At 47.1% G+C, this 19,874-nt stretch overlaps 2 protein-coding genes and 1 long non-coding RNA gene across 3 annotated transcripts; 2 read left to right on the forward strand and 1 right to left on the reverse strand.

Annotated features, from left to right (window-relative positions):
* The first annotated feature begins 55 nt into the window (after positions 1-55).
* Positions 56-6,105, forward strand: LOC306801934 (17-beta-hydroxysteroid dehydrogenase 13-like). Its single transcript, XM_079305505.1, has 7 exons — positions 56-287; positions 1,636-1,743; positions 2,345-2,476; positions 3,113-3,219; positions 4,138-4,275; positions 4,529-4,645; positions 5,592-6,105. Exons 1-7 carry the CDS (start codon positions 78-80, stop codon positions 5,677-5,679), a joined length of 900 nt encoding a protein of 299 aa, XP_079161631.1. The 5' UTR covers positions 56-77; the 3' UTR covers positions 5,680-6,105.
* Positions 6,106-6,519: 414 nt separating this feature from the next.
* LOC306802802 lies at positions 6,520-9,189 on the reverse strand. The gene is made up of 3 exons (XR_013774474.1): positions 9,072-9,189; positions 8,871-8,925; positions 6,520-6,967 (listed from the first exon to the last, which is right to left on the reverse strand). It is a non-coding gene; the product is annotated as an uncharacterized lncRNA (long non-coding RNA).
* Positions 9,190-9,232: 43 nt separating this feature from the next.
* LOC306802801 (17-beta-hydroxysteroid dehydrogenase 13-like) lies at positions 9,233-15,990 on the forward strand. Its single transcript, XM_079307374.1, has 7 exons — positions 9,233-9,900; positions 11,950-12,057; positions 12,654-12,785; positions 13,431-13,537; positions 14,224-14,361; positions 14,615-14,731; positions 15,428-15,990. The coding sequence occupies exons 1-7, from the start codon at positions 9,691-9,693 to the stop codon at positions 15,513-15,515; spliced, it is 900 nt and encodes a 299-aa protein (XP_079163500.1). The 5' UTR covers positions 9,233-9,690; the 3' UTR covers positions 15,516-15,990.
* The last annotated feature ends 3,884 nt before the right edge of the window (positions 15,991-19,874 follow it).

Raw genomic sequence — 19,874 nt, forward strand, 5'->3', positions numbered from 1 at the left:
GGGGCGTGCCCTCGCGGGCTGTGGGGCGGGCGGTGCTGCGGGGCTCCGGCGCAGTTCGGTCCTCAAAAGAGAAAGCAATGAACGTGTTTGTGGAGCTTCTCCTGTTCCTGGCCACGCTCCTCTACTCCTACCTGGAGGCTTTTGTGAAGCTCTTCGTGCCTGCGAGGAGAAAGTCTCTGAGCGGGGAGCTGGTGCTCATCACGGGCGCTGGCCATGGCGTCGGGAGAGCCACCGCCCTGGAGTTCGCCAAGCGCCAGAGCAGGCTGGTCCTGTGGGACATCAATAAGGTAATGGCAACTCTGCCTGCACTTGTTCCCTCTGCAGCCCCGGGTGTTGTGTGTGCACGGCTGGGAGATGTGTTTGCTCCGCGCTCCCGTCCGCAGCATCGCTGTGTGAGAGCCCGGCTGCCCTCTGGGCATCTCTCTAAATGTTTGCACAGCCCCAAGCTCTTTATTTCAGATGACTTGAGTGGAATGCAAAAAAGCCCTGGCAAGTGGAGGATGGGCAGATATAAACATGCAGCATGGCATTCAGAAGGGATCCAGGCCAAGTGCTGGGTGTAAGTGCAACAGGGGGGGTGAGAGGCTGAGATTCCTGTTATGCCACACTGGGACAGCAAAGGAAATCATCATGAAGCGGCAAAACAGAACACGGCCCACCACAAACAAAAATACCCCAAACCCGAGACAAGTTGAGAGGATGGATAAACAGGGGAGGTAGTGTTGAACATTTTCAGTGTCTGTTCGTGGTACCCATTATGCCTAAGACCAGACATTGGAGGGGTGGGAGGAGGCAGAGAATTGTTCGTGTTCGCTGCATGGAATGGGGGATTAAATATAAATTTAGTAGCGAGCGACGCCTGGCTTCGGTGCTGGGAAGTGGATTGTGAGCGTGGGTGTCAGCAGGAACTGAAATAGAGTGCCAAGGGAGGTTGTGAATTCCAGAGGATTTAGGACTATGCTCCTCCAACACAACTGCCTTGACAAGGCATCTTTCTTGGGGGGCTCTCAGCATTAAACAGCAGCTGGTGTTGAGGACAGCTGCACAGTCACCCAAAATTGGTGAGCTGTCCCAGGCTATTTGTGACCTACAGCTTTTCCCTGCACAGCTTCCCACCTGGCATCTGGGAGCAGGGATACAACAAAGTCACTTCTGCTCTGGCTCAGCAAATTGATGCCATGACTTTGGGGAGCTTCTGGCCTGAGTGCATCAAAGGTCATTCTGAAGTTAAAATCTTTCTACGTTGTGCACCTCTCTTCTCACACCCAGCATGTAAATACAAGAACACATAGAACCAGTTTTCATTGTCAGAGTGCCAGCCTTGTGTTTTAAGAGCTGTTTACCCTCACACTGCTGTGATAGGCACTGTGTGCTCCCTTTCTAAAGCCTTGCTCTATGTGCCATACCAAGCCAAACTCACCTGCCAGGTTGCCACCCTGCCTTTCTGGCTGTCACTACACACAATCCTAAATTTAAGGCTGGATTGCCTGTCCTTTCAGCAACCCCACCTACAGCTCTTTTCCCAGGGAGCCACCATGCTCTGTTCTGGGGCTGGGCAGTGGTTGCTCAATCCAGGCACATCTCCAGCCTCTGCTGCTCAGCTGTGCACAGTCTCTTTCTCTCTGCCTCCTCCAGCACGGCGTTGAGGAGACGGCAGCAGAATGCCAGAAGCTGGGAGCCACTGTGCAAACCTTTGTGGTGGACTGCAGCAAACGGGAGGAGATCTACAGCACTGCAGACAAGGTGGGGCAGCAGGGCCAAAGGCTTTCCCAAGCATGCCTGCTTTCCAGAGAAGGAGGGACACTAGACAAGAGGTGTGCTACACAAATTCTGCAAAGCCTTGGAAGCTCCCATTCCTCGCTGCTCTCTGCACACAGAGTGCTGTAGCATTTCCAAAATCACAGCCAGTCTCATCCTATCTGGGAGGCTCCAGCATGCCCCATCCTGTTGCTCTCTAGGTTTGCTCTCTAGGGTTCCAGCTTCTGAAGGAACATAGAGAGGACATATGGAACATTTTATTGTAATGGCTGTGGTCCAGCTGCCTTGAAACAGTCTGTACCTCCATGGGCCCAACTGTGACCACACAGTCCAAACTGTGCACAGTTTGTGGGGCACAGTAAATACTGGCATGAACTGATGGGAAGGAGATCTAAACCAGATTTCATGACTGTACTGCAAAGTTTCTGTCCTGCCACATCTGGAAATGTGGCATGATCTTCCCCTCCCTCATTGATGCAGTGTTAAGAATTGAATTAGTTATGCCTCATCTTCCCCAGCCTTGCATACTTTCTTCTTCTCCTGAGTGACAGACACAATTTTTGGGCTTTTGTTTTCTCTCCAAAAGGTGAAGAAGGATATTGGGGATGTAACCATCCTGGTGAACAATGTTGGCATCATTACAGCTGCTGACTTTCTCTCAACTCAGGACCACCAGATAGAAAAGATGTTTGAAGTCAACATTCTGGGTCACATGTGGGTAAGGGCCACCACCATCTGTAGCTACAGTTTTTTGGGAGTGTCATTGAGGAGGCCTATTTAGACCAGCCATTGTTAGCAGTGAATTACCAAATGAGCTGTGTAGCACAGGGGCACAAAGCAGGCTGTATGCTGGGAACCTGGAATGGGCTCTTGCTGCTGTGAGCTGGCTGGTGACAGCCTCATGTGCAGCATGCACTGGCCTCTGTCACAGCTGCTGTGGGGCTGACAGGGAGGGAGGCTTTCAGCAATACTTGTTGGTGGCAGAAGGAAAGAGAAGCCATGGGTTGACAGGTGGTTTATTGTACATGGTGGGGGTGAGACCCTGCCAGCATTTCTGCTGGCACCTGAATCCTTAAAAGCAGCAAAGCAAAGATGTGAAAACCAGCTCCTGTTCATAGCCAGGTGCTGAAACCTTTGGAGAGCAGGTTGCCAGCTGCACCTCTGGTCAGGGGGTAGGTATCCCTGTCTGTGCCTCTGGGAATCTGAGGTGCTGTGCAGCTCACAGCTTTAGGGACAGCTTTGGCCACCTAGTGAAGGTACTGAGGGTCACTGCTGAGTATGGCTAAGAGAACAATGTTCTTTTTCTCCTTCCTGCCCTCTGCATTTTTGCCTCTTGGTTTGATTGACTTCCAAGACCACGAGAGCTTTTCTGCCAGTCATGATGAACAACAACTATGGGCACATTGTCACAGTGGCTTCAGCAGCAGGTCATTTTGTGACTCCTTACATGGTGGCATATTGGTAAGTGATTTTGAAATCACCTAGCTTAATTTGTTTTTAATTTGCATTATCTTCTCCATCAGAAAGCACTAAGTTATTAGCTCTGACTGAATTGTGAGTAGTGTGTGTATGAAAGAATAGTCATGTGAAACATCTACTAATGAAAGACTCTCCTGTTTTCTCTGCCCACCAATGCAGACTTTTGCTTAGCAAAAAAGGTATTCTCTTCCCTTCTTCTACTTAGAATGTAGTTATTTTGTGATTTGTTGTAGTTGTTGTCAAATAAGCCTTTACTGAATAGCTTTTGATCTTTTTACCATTGTGGCACTGACTGTAGAATAAAAAAACAGAATCATAGAATCATCAGGGTTGGAAGAGACCTTTAAGATCATCCAGTCCAACCATCCACCCAGCACTGCCAGTGTAACCCCTGAACCACATCATCCAGTGACTGCCCCTCCTCCCTGAGGAACCTATTCCAGTGTCTGATCACCCTTACAGTGGAAAGATGTTTTCTAATATCTCATCTGAATTTCCCCAGCCTCAGCCTGAGGCCATTTCCTCCATTCCTCTTACTGCAGGCATGGCAGAAGAGATTGATTCCACCTCCCTCCATCCTCCTTCCACAGGCTTGGAGAGGGTCCTGAGCTCCCTCCTGAGCCTACTCTTCTCCAGACAAAACAAACCCAGCTCCCTCAGCCATTCCTCATTAGACATGTTTCCTACACCTCTCCTGAGCCTTGTTTCTCTTCTCTGGATACCCTCCAGCTCCTCAGTGTCCTTTTTAGAGTGAGGGGCCCAGAACTGGACACAGCACTCGAGGTGTGGCCTCACCAGTGCCCAGGACAGGGGGACAATCCCTTCCCTGTCCTGCTGGAAATAGGATCCTGGTGAAAATAGGATTTCTGCCTTCTCATTTGTGCTTTTTCCCTCCTGCAGCTCAAGCAAGTTTGCTGCAGTTGGATTTCATAAAGCTCTGACAGAGGAGCTGTCTGCCCTGGGAAAGGATGGAATAAAAACAACGTGCCTTTGTCCAGTTTTTATCAACACTGGATTTGTCAAAAACCCCAGTACCAGGTAACTCTCAATACTCTGCATTCCTGTGCTTCCTTCTTTGCATCAAGGCACTGCCTGTTATCCCCAGCTTTAGGCCTCTGTTCCAACAGGCTGTATATCAACTGTGTGTATATAAAGAAGATTTTCAGTGCCCTTTAACCTCTGTAACTGTTGCATTTGAATTACCTGAGTTTGTGCATTTGTGAAGCCTCCTAGATCAGCTGGTACCAACCTTTTTTACCACTACAACTCTTATGTTTGCTTTCCTGTGTAGGCTTGGAAAGATTTTGGAGGTTGAAGAAGTTGTAGAGGCTCTGATGGAAGGAATAGTGACCAACCAGAAAATGGTTTTTGTTCCACCACAGCTGAACATTGCTTTGCTTTCTGAAATGTAAGTAAAATGGAAAGTTAAGCAGTGGGTGTGGAAACAACAATACTACCTGAGTATACAAGGTTCAAACTTGTTACTTCTGAGTCAACAGAAGTTCCAGAAGGAGCTGAGGACCTGCTGCTTTTTAGTGTTTGTTTCTTCATGTCAGCACTGAGGCCACAGAGGCTGAGAACATTCCTTCAAAAGGGCTCTACTGTTCTCTGCTATGTAAAGCAAGATTTATTCTCTCACACAATTTAATTATCCAGTGCAGCTGCTCTGCTGAGGAGGTGTTTCTACCAGAGCTCCAGTCCCAAGTCTGGAATTCACATCCAACAACTAAGTTAACCTCTCAGTTAAATCCTATAGTTTTTCATGAAAGACTTGGTAGTTTATTGTTTTCTAAACCGAACACCAGACAGTGTGAAAAATATTTTAAATCTTTTTGCAACTCCCATGGTGCTTGTTGAGAGTGCAAGTCTGCAGAAGCTTAGTCAAGTCAAAACAGATGCTGTCAAAGCACTTAGAATAACTTTGCTTTTTTTGCCATAACTTAGGACAGGGGGATAAAGAGACAAAGCTCTCTAAGAGAAGGAACCTTAGGAGTGGAAACTGCACCTCAGTTTTAACATCTCATTCTTCTACAGACCTGCTGTTTTTCAGAGCATGAAATGTGAAATACAGCTACAACTGTACAGTACTGAACCTTCCTGGATCCTGCAGCAATATTACAGTTCACATATTATCCATAGATACCTGGCATTGGAACTGTCCTAAAAGGCTGGGACTGGACCTTAGTTAGGCAGAGATTGATGGGCTATAGAATAATGCCCAGTTTAATATTTAGCTCCTATGTGTGAGCATGCATTTTGCTCCCAGACCAGCTCTTCTCTCACCTGCAAGGCCACTTCTTCCTATAATTTAAGTTTCTGTCCCACTTTTAATTTCATGTTACTGTCTCTTTCAGGGTGTTTCCAGAGCGTGCCCTGAACCTTCTGAAGAAGATAACCATTCCAAAATTTGATGCAGTGATTGGGCAGAGAAGCACCCAGTGAAAAACAAGAAGTGATTGTCATTTCCCAGAGGCACCAGTGAAAACAGAACATGGGCTGAGCATGGTTCAGCTGGCTTGACTGAGAACAGAGCTCAGGCAGGTGCTTCCAGGCCACCATTCCCAGACACCTAAGGGCTTATCCCACCCCTGCAGCTGGAGCACACCTGCATGACAGGGAGTGTTAGCAAAGCAGGGATGCAGCTCGGGAAGGGCTGCTTTGAATGTACATCCCATCACCTCTGTCTCATTGTGCTGAGGCAGAAATTCCCACAAAGCCTGTGTTTGGGACAGCACAGCTGCCTAGTTGAGTACAAAGGGATTGCCTCAGAACATGTTAATCTGGACTCATCCCTGAGCAAAAGCATCTTGCAAGAAGCAATTTATAGAGGAGATGGGTGCCCTGTTTCATCTCACTTAATAATATTAAGTTTTAAAAAAATGTGCTCTAATGAAGACTTAGAGTTTCGTGTGCATTTGTAATGAGCATTATTGGATTATTTGTATTATTGAAATAATACAATTATTTGTATTACTGTTTGTAATGTAATGCCTAATTACAACACTTATAAATTATGCATTAGCACCATCAACACTCCATATTACAAATAAATACATTTTTCTAACCCAAAGATGTCTCTCAGCAATGGAAGTGGAGAATAGGTCCAGGCAAGCACAGTGGAGCAGTTGCTGCAATGCTGAAAGGATCAGCCAGAGTCTGCCAAACACCAGCCCAGGCTGCAGGGATGAGGCAGCCCCAGGCACAGGGGGAAGACACAACAGGACCAGTGAGGTACAGGGCCAGGCAGTGCAGCCCATGCAGGGCTAGAAGAGCCTTCACAGCTCCTCATCACCAGCCAGGGCCCTGCTCTGATGGTGAAATCCCTGCAGGTCCTTGGCCTGGGCTCCAGGAGAGCAGCAGCTGCTGGCACACAGGTCACAGACCCCTGCAGAGCACAGAGGAGCTGTGCACCCACTTGTGCAACTCCCAGCCACTGCAGCACTGCTGGAACAGCCATCCCAGGCAGGGCTGCACCCTGAGCTGCCACCTTTGGCACAGCTGGAATCCAACCTGCTCACCTGAGCCTTCCAAGCTGCTCTGTAAACAAGCTCTTCAGAAAAGGGAGAGCCCTCACCACCCAGCCCCTCCTGCCCTCAGCTGGCAACAGGTTGAAGCACTGTTGGCAGCTTAAGTAACACACAACTGTTTTCCATTTTGCCCACGGAGCTCTCATGTAACATGACACTTCCCAGCTTCAGCTCTTGTGCTTCACTGTGCAAGATTCCTGCAGCTGAGACAGGAAAGCGAAAAAAGGGGTTCACAAAATTCAGGATATTACAGAAAAGGTTATAAGCCAATGAAAGAATACTTAGGCATGGTTTCCATTCAAAAACCAAGCTGAAATGTGGGGGGTTGCATCCCTGCTTCTTTTTGAGCTGCATATTGCCCTCTTGCTACTATGACAGTCTTGTCATACATGTGAGACACTAGAAGCCACTATTGATTATGTTCACTTCCACCTATTCTTACCTAAAGTCTTAAAATATAGATTCTTTAAAAGTTCAAAAGACCAGAGCCAGCAGCATACCAGCCAAAAATGTTTGTGCTTAGCACTCTCTGGAACACAAGAGCTAAATCAGTACTTTACTGATTTGTAAATACTTGAGTTGCCCCTTGTATGGCTGGCAAGCATTCTTAACTTCCCACCCAGCTTAGCCTCTCTTCATAACCACTTTCTACATTTCTTCTATTTCATGACTCGAGTCCTTGCTCAAAGGAAGGTCACAGGCCAGTGACAGCACAGAAAAAAGCCTTAAAAGACCCTGGAGAAAAGTCAACTTTGGATGACTTGGCCCTAATCTTAGACTGGGGGAGGACTGGCTTCAGTTGGACATATTGGACAAGATGTTTGGCTTCTCCTGGCACACCAGCCCTGTGTATCATACAGATTCTGATGGCAGCATTAAATTGGAAGCCAAAAATCCATCCAGGGGATGACAGTACTCTTCTGCAGTCTGTTTCTTAGCACACTTGCTCCTGAGGAAGGGGAGACTGTATTGATTTCTGCTTTGCCAAATCTAGTCCAGGGTCTCAGAGCCCAGAGGAATTACTGGGCAAGGCAACTTGTGCAGTATTTTGTGTGAGGCTGGGGTTCTGTTCTGTGTCTTCTATGGCTGCAAATCTTCTGCTTGGCATAAAGAAACATACACAATAGCAAGGATTTCAGCCTTCATTTCCTGAACAGCAGTGACAGAATTGAGTCACCAAGCCTCCCAGGCTCCTCAGTTCTCTTTCTGGCCACAGCACTCAGCTGAAGCTTAGCCCAAACTCTGGTCACACATGGGTGCCCAGCAGGAGTCATGTGAGCAGCTTTCATCCATCCACCCACAGCTAAATCCCAAATTTGGAGAGTGGTACCTCACAGCCTGGGCTGGGACTCCTGTGAGTCAGGTTTGTGACTCTGGCCCTGTGCTCTGCCTCCTGCTGAGGTGTCTCTGGGGGTCAGTGCTTCCATGCCCTCCCTGCCTCCTGTTCCTTGGCCCCAGCACTGCCTGGAGCCCTGTGCCAGGACAATGACAGCACTGCTGAGCTGTGCAATTGGGGTCTGATGTGTTAATTAGGCAGAGAACCAACTTCCAAGAGAAAAGTGGGAAGTGCCTAGCTTGGAATCTCTGTGCTGGAACTGACCCAGTCTCTGACTAACAAGGTGAGCTGCAGCCAAACCACCAGAACAAAAATAATTCTTTTCAAAATCTGTAACCTTAACTGAACACAATTTTGGCCAGTTTTTCACATTTCCCCAAAAGACTCAAAAATATCCTTAAATAAAATTATGAACATACTGTGATACAACAATTTTTCTGACTGAAAAACAAAGGAGTAAGGTCAGCAATCCTTTCAGGAAAGGCCATGCAGTTTCACTGATAGAGCTGGAAGAAACACCTGAAAGTACTTTTCTCCTATTTCCTATAAGCATTCCTGTTCTGCTGAAGGTTCTGCATACTCACAAGTGAGTCCAAGCGTGAGTGGTGTGGTTTAGACTAAATTAGATAAAAATGACCCAATTCATGGAATTTAATGCCATTTTTCAAAGGACTTATGGTAACTAAGAAGCTGCAGCATAAGATGGAAGGTCTCAGTATGGATAACCAAATAAAAGACATAGTAAGACTAGCAGCTAAGCAAGAGCTCACCTGTGGAGTTGCAGAAGTTGAAAGGACTTGTCTCATTCAGCTTTCATTAAGGGACCTGGAAGAGGATGGTGGGGGCAAAGCCTGCTGACAATGCACAGAAATGCAGTGGAAGGAATGGAGGACTGGGAAGAAAACTGCACTAGGACCTCATGGCACTGAGCGACTCGACAGGCACAAAGCACAAAAACTGAAAAGAATCACCATACGGAGTTGAATGGAACTTCAATATGCTTTTGTCAGTGACTGGATGAGCAATTTTATTGCCACTTCCATCCCTTTTCCACCTGCAGCAAATGGCAAACAAGAACATGTTTTGCTGCTTCTCGATGCAAGGGCTGGAGAGAGGGACAGCAAGGCACTGCCACCTGCATGGGGACAAACAAAACAGAGAATGAACAGTCGGTGCGACAGACAGGTCAAAACCAAAGGCAGAACACAGAGGGGCTTGCACACCTCTATCTGTGTTTTCCTCAGACAAGAGAGCCCTAAGAGCCGCATTTCTTTATCCACGTCCTGTCAGCTGCAGGGCGAGCACAGTTCTGCGAGGAGAGACTGCAGCTCCTCCGCACCCCTCGCCAGCACAGGGACACAGGCACAGGGACACCGGGAGCTCAGGATGGGACACCCGGAGCTCAGAGAGGGACACTCGGAGCTCAGGACCGGACAGCTGGGCGGAGCAGCCGGCGGTGCGGGGGTGGATCCTGCGGGAGCGGACGGACCAGCGGCGCGCACCGGGGCGGGCAGAGGGTAAATCAACAACCCGCGTCCCCCAAAAGAGATTAAAGTTCAGTTCGGTCCTCAAAAGAGCTCCGGGGAAACAATGAACGTGTTTGTGGAGCTTCTCCTGTTCCTGGCCACGCTCCTCTACTCCTACCTGGAGGCTTTTGTGAAGCTCTTCGTGCCTGCGAGGAGAAAGTCTCTGAGCGGGGAGCTGGTGCTCATCACGGGCGCTGGCCATGGCGTCGGGAGAGCCACCGCCCTGGAGTTCGCCAAGCGCCAGAGCAGGCTGGTCCTGTGGGACATCAATAAGGTAATGGCACACTCGTGTCTTCGCTTTTAGGGCCGCGAGAAGGGCAGCAGCACCTGACAGCCCCATGGGCTCCTTCCAGCTGCTCCCGCTCGCTGCTCCGGCCGGGATGCTGCGCGCCAGGAGCGGCTCTGGCCCCGCTCGCAGCAGAGGATGCGGGGCTCTGGTCCCTCGGGCACTCGGTGCTGCTCGGGAGGGAGCAGGCAGCACCGGCAGAGCACCTGCGGAGGGACAGAAGGGACAGGGAGCTGCTGAGAGCAGAGGGCTGTTTGCAGAGAGGGGCAGCTCTGCCTGCACTTGTTCCCTCTGCAGCCCCGGGTGTTGTGTGTGCACGGCTGGGAGATGCGTTTGCTCCGCGCTCCCGTCAGCAGCAGCGCTGTGTGTGAGCCCGGCTGCCCTCTGGGCAGCTGCACGCCAAAGGACCTTGGCAAGTGGAGGATGGGCAGATGCAAACATGCAGCATGGCATTCAGAAGGGATCAAGGCAAAGCCCTGAGTGTAGGTGCAACAGCGAGGGTGAAAGGCTGAGCTTTCTGTTTCTGACACACTGGGTCAGCAAAGAAATTACTTGTGTCATCCTGAAGCTGCAAAACAGACCCCAGCACAGGACCCCACTGGCACAGCCTTCTGCCTCCTGGGGACAAAACAAGAGCAAAATCACTCCTGCCCTGGCCTAGTGAGCTATAGTGACAGAGGGAAGCTTCTGTTTTGTGTGTGTCAAGTGCAATTCTGTAAGGAAAGTCTGCACTGTGGTGGGTTGACTTTGGCTGCATGCCAGGTGCCCACCAAGCTGCTCTGTTACCCCCTCTTCTCAGCTGGATGGTAGAGGAAATAACATGGGAAGCCATGACTTGTAGGTTGAGACAAAGCAGTTTGCTAAAGCAAAGCTGAAAAGTTGTGCACATAGATGCAAAGAGAAAAAAATTTTACTCCTCTACTTCCCATTAGCAAGAGATGACCACCCAAATTCTGAATAGTGCTTGCTCTGGAAGGCAAACATTGTAAATACCGGATGCTCCTCCTCTTCTTCCTCTTTTTCTTGGCTTTTGTAGCTGAGCTGTCATCATATGATATGGAATATCCCTTTGGCCAGTTTTGCTCTGCTTTCCTAATCATGTCCCCTCCCAGGCTCTACTGATGGGGCGGGGAATGTTGGGAACACAGCGCTGATGTTGTGCCAGCACTGCTCAGCAGCAGCCAAAAAACTTGTGTGTTATCAACCCCTTCCTAGCAACCAGTGCAAGGTACAGCACTGTGAGGATGCTCTGGGGAAATGAATTCCATCTCAGCCAGTCCCAGTACAACTGTGGCTCTTCTCACACCCTGCATGGGAATATGGAAATGCATTGACACCTCAGGGTGTCAGCCAGGCCTGTGTTGCACGAGCTCTGTTTGCACTCCCAGTGCAGCCTGCTGTGCTGTGATAGGCACCATGTGCCCTCTTTCTGCTGCTACGTGTGCCTTACCAAGCCAAATTCACTCTTGTGGCCACATTCCTAGGGCTGAGAGAATTGGGATCGTTCAGCTTGGAAAACAGATGGCTTCAGAGCAACATCATTGCAAATTCCAGTTTGTGAAGGGGGCTTACAAGAAGATGGAGAGAGGGAAATGGCTTCAAACTGAAAGACAGGTTTAAATTAGACATTAGGAAGAAATTCTTTACAGTGAGGATGGTAAGGTACTGGAACAGGTTGCCCAGAGAAGTTATAGATGCCTCATCCCAGGAAACATTCAAGGCCAGACTGAATGGAGCTCTGAGAACTTGGTCTAGTGTTCTGCCCATTGCAAGTGGGGGTTAGAACAATATAATCTTTAATGTCCCTTCCAACCCAAACTGTTCCATGATTCTGCAATTTCCTTTCTGATAGTCATACTACACAGGTCCAAAATTTCCAGCTGGATTGCCTGTCCTTTCAGCAACCCCACCTACAGGTCTTTTCCCAGGGAGCCACCATGCTCTGTTCTGGGGCTGGGCAGTGGTTGCTCAATCCAGGCACATCTCCAGCCTCTGCTGCTCAGCTGTGCACAGTCTCTTTCTCTCTGCCTCCTCCAGCACGGCGTTGAGGAGACGGCAGCAGAATGCCAGAAGCTGGGAGCCACTGTGCAAACCTTTGTGGTGGACTGCAGCAAACGGGAGGAGATCTACAGCACTGCAGACAAGGTGGGGCAGCAGGGCCAAAGGCTTTCCCAAGCATGCCTGCTTTCCAGAGAAGGAAGCACACTAGACAAGAGGTGTGCTACACAAATCCTGCAAAGCCTTGGAAGCTCCCATTCCTCGCTGCTCTCTGCACACAGAGTGCTGTAGCATTTCCAAAATCACAGCCAGTCTCATCCTATCTGGGAGGCTCCAGCATGTCCCATCCTGTTGCCAGGTTTGCTCTCTAGGGTTCCAGCCTCTGAAGGACCATGGATAGGACATATGGAACATTTTATTGTAATGGCTGTGGTCCAGCTGCCTTGAAACAGTCTGTACCTCCATGGGCCCAACTGTGACCACACAGTCCAAACTGTGCACAGTTTGTGGGGCACAGTAAATACTGGCATGAACTGATGGGAAGGAGATCTAAACCAGATTTCATGACTGTACTGCAAAGTTTCTGTCCTGCCACATCTGGGAATGTGGCATGATCTTCCCTTCCCTCATTGATGCAATGTTAAGAATTGAATTAGTTATGGCTCATCTTCCCCAGCCTTGCATACTTTCTTCTTCTCCTGAGTGACAGACACAATTTTTGGCTTTTGTTTTCTCTCCAAAAGGTGAAGAAGGATATTGGGGATGTGACCATCCTGGTGAACAATGTTGGCATCATTACAGCTGCTGACTTTCTCTCAACTCAGGACCACCAGATAGAAAAGATGTTTGAAGTCAACATTCTGGGTCACATGTGGGTAAGGGCCACCACCATCTGTAGCTACAGTTTTTTGGGAGTGTCATTGAGGAGGCCTATTTAGACCAGCCATTGTTAGCAGTGAATTACCAAATGAGCTGTGTAGCACAGGGGCACAAAGCAGGCTGTATGCTGGGAACCTGGAATGGGCTCTTGCTGCTGTGAGCTGGCTGGTGACAGCCTCATCTGCAGCATGCACTGGCCTCTGTCACAACTGCTGTGGGGCTGACAGGGAGGGAGGCTTTCAGCAATACTTGTTGGTGGCAGAAGGAAAGAGAAGCCATGGGTTGACAGGTGGTTTATTGTACATGGTGGGGGTGAGACCCTGCCAGCATTTCTGCTGGCACCTGAATCCTTAAAAGCATCAAAGCAAAGATGTGAAAACCAGCTCCTGTTCATAGCCAGGTGCTGAAACCTTTGGAGAACAGGTTGCCAGCTGCACCTCTGGTCAGGGAGCAGCTATCCCTGTGCCTCTGGGAATCTGAGGTGCTGTGCAGCTCACAGCTTTAGGGACAGCTTTGGCCACCTAGTGAAGGTACTGAGGGTCACTGCTGAGTATGGCTAAGAGAACAATGTTTTTTCCCTCCTTCCTGCATTTTTTTTCCTCTCCCTGCATTTTTGCCTCTTGGTTTAAATGACTTCCAAGACCACGAGAGCTTTTCTGCCAGTCATGATGGACAACAACTATGGGCACATTGTCACAGTGGCTTCAGCAGCAGGTCATTTTGTGGTTCCTTACATGGTCACCTATTGGTAAGTGATTTTGAAATCAGCTTGCTTAATTTTTAAAAATTTTAACTGTCTTTCACATAAGAAATTTTCAAGTTATTCACTCTGACTGAGCCATGAGCAAAATTTATATAAAAGAATAGTCATGCGATATCTATTTTCTTTGGAATTTCTTTAAACTGAAGGCCCACATTTATTTCCATGGCAGGTTGTCCTCAGTTTTGCTTGCATAATATCCCTCTATTTCAAAGTACACACAATTGATTTTAGATGTTCCTGTGTGGTACAATAAATAGTCAAAGGTTAATCTCCATTTCTACCCTGCCCATCCTTCTTAATTTTAGAGATTCAGTCTGCCTTCTTTCTAGGAATCTTCTCTCATGTGAAAGAACAGGATGTGCATCGATTGACACACACTAATTGATGTTTTCTAGGATTTTCTGATGTTTTCCTGTCTGTTTTGTCTGTCTGTTCACACCCTGCCTGCTTTCCAAAATTACTCCACACTTTCACTATCTTATCCAGCACTACACTCTGGCACAGGCAAAGTTAGAATATTCCTTTCTCTGCTTCTCAGATGAATTTCATTATTTGGGGTTTTTTGCATCCTAGCCTGTAGTGCATGTATATGATGGCTTAGGCCATTTGCAGTGGTGGAAAGGTGGAAATGGGATTTCTGCCTTCTCATTTGTGCTTTTTCCCTCCTGCAGCTCAAGCAAGTTTGCTGCAGTTGGATTTCATAAAGCTCTGACAGAGGAGCTGTCTGCCCTGGGAAAGGATGGAATAAAAACAACGTGCCTTTGTCCAGTTTTTATCAACACTGGATTTGTCAAAAACCCCAGTACCAGGTAACTCTCAATACTCTGCATTCCTGTGCTTCCTTCTTTGCATCAAGGCACTGCCTGTTATCCCCAGCTTTAGGCCTCTGTTCCAACAGGCTGTATATCAACTGTGTGTATATAAAGAAGATTTTCAGTGCCCTTTAACCTCTGTAATTGTTGCATTTGAATTACCTGAGTTTGTGCATTTGTGAAGCCTCCTAGATCAGCTGGTACCAGCCTTTTTTACCACTACAACTCTTATGTTTGCTTTCTTGTGTAGGCTTGGAAAGATTTTGGAGATTGAAGAAGTTGTAGAGACTCTGATGGAAGGAATAGTGACCAACAAGAAAATGGTTTTTGTTCCACCAAATCAGAGTGTTGCTTTGCTGCTTGAAAGGTGAGTAGGGCAACAAAATGTATCAAGTGTAATCTATGGAGTGTACAATCCTTAGACTCTGATTCAAGATTAAGTTTTATTTTAGAACATATCACAAAGTATTTAATATTGCAGTGGTTCTTTCCAGTGACAGCAGCAGACATCATCCAGGAATTTTTTTGAGCCCTCTCACAGGCCCTTGCATAGAGCCACTTGCTTCAGCTGACTGGTGTCAGTGCAGAATTCCATTCCTGTACAGGCCACCACATTCTCTGAAACAGCAGCCCCAGCATAGTCCCAGAATGATATGAGGACCTGAGTGTTTGTTTCTCTATGTCAACACCAAAGAGTCAGGCCCTGGAGGCTGGAAAATTGCTTTAAAAGGGCTCTGTTGCAAAGAGAAAACAAAGTCTATGTTCAATATGAAAACTTCTGGAATGTGCAGAAATACTGCAGCCTAAATCATGGTTGGTACATACCTGTCCTGGAATTGTCATGGAAAGAGATAGTGGGATTGGAGTTAAAACTTGTCAGAGATTGATGAGGACTACATGTCCTTGGGAAATAATGCCCAGTTTAAGAGTCTGTCTCAGTCTCAGTCCGTGTGTGTGCATGCATTCTGCTCCCAGACCAGCTCTTCCCTCACCTGCAGGGCCACCTTTTCCCATAATTTAAGTTTCTGTCCCACTTTTAATTTCATGTTACTGTCTCTTTCAGGGTGTTTCCAGAGCGTGCCCTGAACCTTCTGAAGAAGATGTCTGAGGTCAAGTTTGATGCAGTGATTGGGCAGAGAAGCACCCAGTGAAAAACAAGAACTGATTGTCATTTCCCAGAGGCACCAGTGAAAACAGAACACGGGCTGAGCATGGTTCAGCTGGCTTGACTGAGAACAGAGCTCAGGCAGGTGCTTCCAGGCCACCATTCCCAGACACCTAAGGACTTATCCCACCCCTGCAGCTGGAGCACACCTGCATGACAGGGAGTGTTAGCAAAGCAGGGATGCAGCTCTGGAAGGGCTGCTTTGAATGTACATCCCATCACCTCTGTCTCATTGTGCTGAGGCAGAAATTCCCACAAAGGTGGGTGGCCTGTTTTCACACAATTTGTATCTTTTAATTATAAAATGCTCTAATGAACATTGAATTTCCCATATTTTTGAAGCAACATCTGAAATAATACAGGTGTATATGTAATATATCTAATTACATTGATTATCAATTATGCATTTGCACCATCAGTATGCCTTTATATGAATAAATACAGTTCTTTAGCACAAAGAACACAGTGTCTCTTGGCAGTATTTCTCCCAAATGACTGGGTGCCACAAGTGCAGCCCATGCAGGGCCAGGGCAGGGGGTGCAGGGGAAGTTCCAGAAGAGCCTTCACAGCTCCTCATCACCAGCCAGGGCCCTGCTCTGATGGTGAAATCCCTGCAGGTCCTTGGCCTGGGCTGCAGGAGAGCAGCAGCTGCTGGCACACAGGTCACAGACCCCTGCAGAGCACAGAGGAGCTGTGCACCCACTTGTGCAACTCCCAGCCACTGCAGCACTGCTGGAACAGCCATCCCAGGCAGGGCTGCACCCTGAGCTGCCACCTTTGGCACAGCTGGAATCCAACCTGCTCACCTGAGCCTTCCAAGCTGCTCTGTAAACCAAGGTTCTTTTTTTATTTTCAGAGAAGGGAGAGTTCTCACCACCCAGCCTCTCCTGCTCTTAGCTGGCAACAGGTAAATGTTTGGCTGCCATCAGCACAAATAGTTGCTAGATGAGCTAAATGACACAAAAATAGTTTCCTTTTTGCTCATGGAACATTCATGTAACAGGACACTCAGGGTGAGTGAAGCTCAAGTTCCCAGCTTTGGATTTTTTTACTTCAAAGAGAAAGCAAAAAGAAAAGAAAGAAAGGGTAAGCAAATTTCACAGAATTATAAAAATCTAGAAAGTTAAAAGTCAATTAAGGTGTGTTAGATGTGGTTAGTATTTAAAACCAAGACCCTCCAGCCCCCAAAGCCTTGGGACAAGCATGGTTTGAATCCTGAAAGATAAAGAAGTACCATTTGCATGCATTTTCAGTAAGCTATTTTGTAAGTCAGTTTTCCCTGCCTCAGTCATATCCCTTAAATCTGAGAAGAGTAACATAGTGACTTTTGTATTTTGTCTTCTATTTGAACTACATAATCAGCTCCTAGAGGACAGGCCTGTCACAACTGAGAGCTGCTTGCTCTTCTCCATGTTGCTTGAGTTTCCATGTCTTCTGCTTGGCATAAAGAAACATACACAATAGCAAGGATTTCAGCCTTCATTTCCTGAACAGCAGTGACAGAATTGAGTCACCAAGCCTCCCAGGCTCCTCAGTTCTCTTTCTGGCCACAGCACTCAGCTGAAGCTTCGCCCAAACTCTGGTCACACATGGGTGCCCAGCAGGAGTCATGTGAGCAGCTTTCATGCAGCCACCCACAGCTAAATCCCAAATTTGGAGAGTGGTACCTCACACCCTGAGCTAGGACTCCTGTGAGTCAGGTTTGTGACTCTGGCCCTGTGCTCTGCCTCCTGCTGAGGTGTCTCTGGGGGTCAGTGCTTCCATGCCCTCCCTGCCTCCTGTTCCTTGGCCCCAGCACTGCCTGGAGCCCTGTGCCAGGACAATGACAGCGCTGCTGAGCTGTGCAATTGGGGTCTGATGTGTTAATTAGGCAGAGAACCAACTTCCAAGAGAAAAGCAGGGAGCTCCCAGCTCTTTATCTTTGTGCTGGAGTCATGAGGAGCAACAGCTCAGTTAAAAGCACCACGACTTTAGCAAAGTCTGGGGTCTTTCTTTGGAGACTGGCTCTGCTGCATTTTTCCATAGCTCTTGAATCATTTATCCAAGAAGCCAGGTGTTTCTAGGATTAAACTTGCTCTTGTGCAAACTATTTCCTCTCTTTGTTCTCAGCCTGTTAATGCTCACAGCTGGTAACTGATCATTTTCTAAGACATCACAATCAAAATTATTTTCAAGAAACATTCTAGTCAAACCAGTGTTGCAACAGGAAGATACACTCAATGCTCAAAAATAATTTGGTGACAATAGAGGCAATATTTTTTATATGAAGGAATTTCAGACACTCATGCTCACCAGTGTCTCCCAGCTTGCTAATCATGAGGTAATCTCTAATGGGAGAAAAAAACCAAACCCTGAGCAGGAGCTTGCACTAATCCTTTGATGGCTGCACAGCTTTTCCATGATGAGATGTTGCTGCTTCCCTCTGAAGAGCTGACCTGGAATACAATACATAAGGACTTTTTTGAGACTTATAGGACTGACACCTGCACTCTAAGAGAGGTAAAAAATTGAAAATCGTGTAGTAGCTGGCTTTAATATTATGCAGATGTGGTGGTCTGCTTTTATTTTCACTGAGTGATTCCTGTGTAGTTAGACTGGAATTACACTGGCAAAAGACAAGATTCAAGTTTCTCTGGTATGAAAAATGAGGAAGAGGAAAAAACAAGTATTTATGTGTAGCTCAGTACTCCAAGTCCTTAAAGCATGCACATGCTGTAAACACCAGTTCTGGCTACACAGCCTAATCATTAATGTTATTTCCCAGCTGAACATCTGCTCATGTGGCACATTTCCACTTCCATCCTCCTCTCAGACATTAAATTGTACCAAAAGCCCTTTTAAACACAAGAACAATTTTAAGAGGACTTTAATTAACTTGTCTGGAAGGAGGTTACATCGTGATTTAAAGCAAGCAATGTAGTATGGGCCAAAAAAGGTAAAAAATTTTAAATTAATTAGTTATTTCCTTAGAAGTGCCCTTTTAGGTCACTCAGAGCTATGGTCAGTTCTTGTGCATTTAATGAACACTTTCATCCAAAAAACCCAAACAAACCCAAACCCAAGCAACCGAAACCAATCAGGACACTAATTAACAGAGACACAGTTACAGCTAACAGCTTCTGAGATACTGAGATTTTCTGCACAGGACTATGGGGACACCTTGGAAAGGAGACTCCTTTAATATGGGCCAGTTATAATGAACACAACACTAGGAATGAGTGACTGAGAACCATTGAAATGCAACATTTTATGAACATACTTTATACTCAGAGTTGACAGGTTCGTTTTCTAGATAAAGAATTCCTGACACAAAGGATTTGTGCCTAATCCATATGGTTAATCAGTAACCAATTTAGGGGCAGGAGAGGCTGTGGCTCAGTTCATGCTCTTTCTCCTCAGGAGCAGGGAGCAGATAAAAGGGAAGAAACATGCCAAACAGAGGTGTACTCTCCTTCAGCAGAGTGACATAAGTCCATGTATGCCACAGACCTAGAGATAAGGAAGCAGCAGTACAGATTTTTCAGAGTTATTTTTCAAGACACAAATTGTTTCAATTTTATCCTGTCACGCACAACACACGTGAAGCCTTGGAAATTGTGAAATTTTGGATATTCCATACACATTTACATTAAACACAGATCTTCCCAAGTGCTTACAAACACAATATGGATCACAGGCAGACAAATCCTACAGCACTCTAAAGGCCCCTTTAGATAATGCCTGTGCTGTGCAGTGCTGGGCTGCCTCAGAGCTAGCTCAAAGGCTCTAACAAAGAGATGCTTTGCATGTTTGTGTAGCCCCATGATTGCCTGCTACCTTGGGTGTGGCTGTGTTAGTGCAGCTGTGGACTAGCAAATTTGGGAAAGGGGTTGTTCTTCATCCAGCAGCTAATCCAGGATCTCTGGAAGATGTCAAGTGACGTGGTGCAAAGCTGTGCTCAGCACATGACACCTTTTTGGCAAGACACAGCTACCTGGCATTTATTTTCTCTTCAGAGCCTCCTCTAGGAAGCTGTTCATGGTGCTGTGGGTTTTCACTTTGTAGGCGTATCTGTCACATGCTGAGATTAGCACACAAAACCACATTCACTCAGCACCCAAAGGTCTTTTTCACCCAAGGTTATGCCCTGTCTGTGAGCTGCCAGGTCATGATTTTTCTTTAGGACCAAGTAAACTTCCTTTTTTCCCCCTCTGAAACAGGTGAAAAAAGAAAACAAAATCACACACACACACACACACAAAAATCAGGCTATTTAAATTTTCACAGCTGGCTCTTTTTATTTTGTTGCTTTTTGAGAATTGTTACTATCAGGGAACAGCAACATTGTTAAATTTTGTTGCTTTTA

Source organism: Erithacus rubecula (assembly GCF_903797595.1).
Source record: "Erithacus rubecula genome assembly, chromosome: 5".
NCBI classification, from domain to species: Eukaryota; Metazoa; Chordata; class Aves; order Passeriformes; family Muscicapidae; genus Erithacus; species Erithacus rubecula.

Excerpts from the sequence above, each read along its gene's own strand:
- LOC306802801 (XM_079307374.1), top strand. The coding sequence starts at position 9,691 with ATGAACGTGTTTGTGGAGCTTCTCCTGTTCCTGGCCACGCTCCTCTAC. Across the intron at positions 9,901-11,949 it reads TCCTGTGGGACATCAATAAG|CACGGCGTTGAGGAGACGGC; the intron begins GTAATGGCACAC and ends TGCCTCCTCCAG. Across the intron at positions 12,786-13,430 it reads ACATTCTGGGTCACATGTGG|ACCACGAGAGCTTTTCTGCC; the intron begins GTAAGGGCCACC and ends ATGACTTCCAAG.
- LOC306801934 (XM_079305505.1), top strand. The coding sequence starts at position 78 with ATGAACGTGTTTGTGGAGCTTCTCCTGTTCCTGGCCACGCTCCTCTAC. Across the intron at positions 3,220-4,137 it reads CCTTACATGGTGGCATATTG|CTCAAGCAAGTTTGCTGCAG; the intron begins GTAAGTGATTTT and ends TCCCTCCTGCAG. Across the intron at positions 4,646-5,591 it reads ATTGCTTTGCTTTCTGAAAT|GGTGTTTCCAGAGCGTGCCC; the intron begins GTAAGTAAAATG and ends TGTCTCTTTCAG.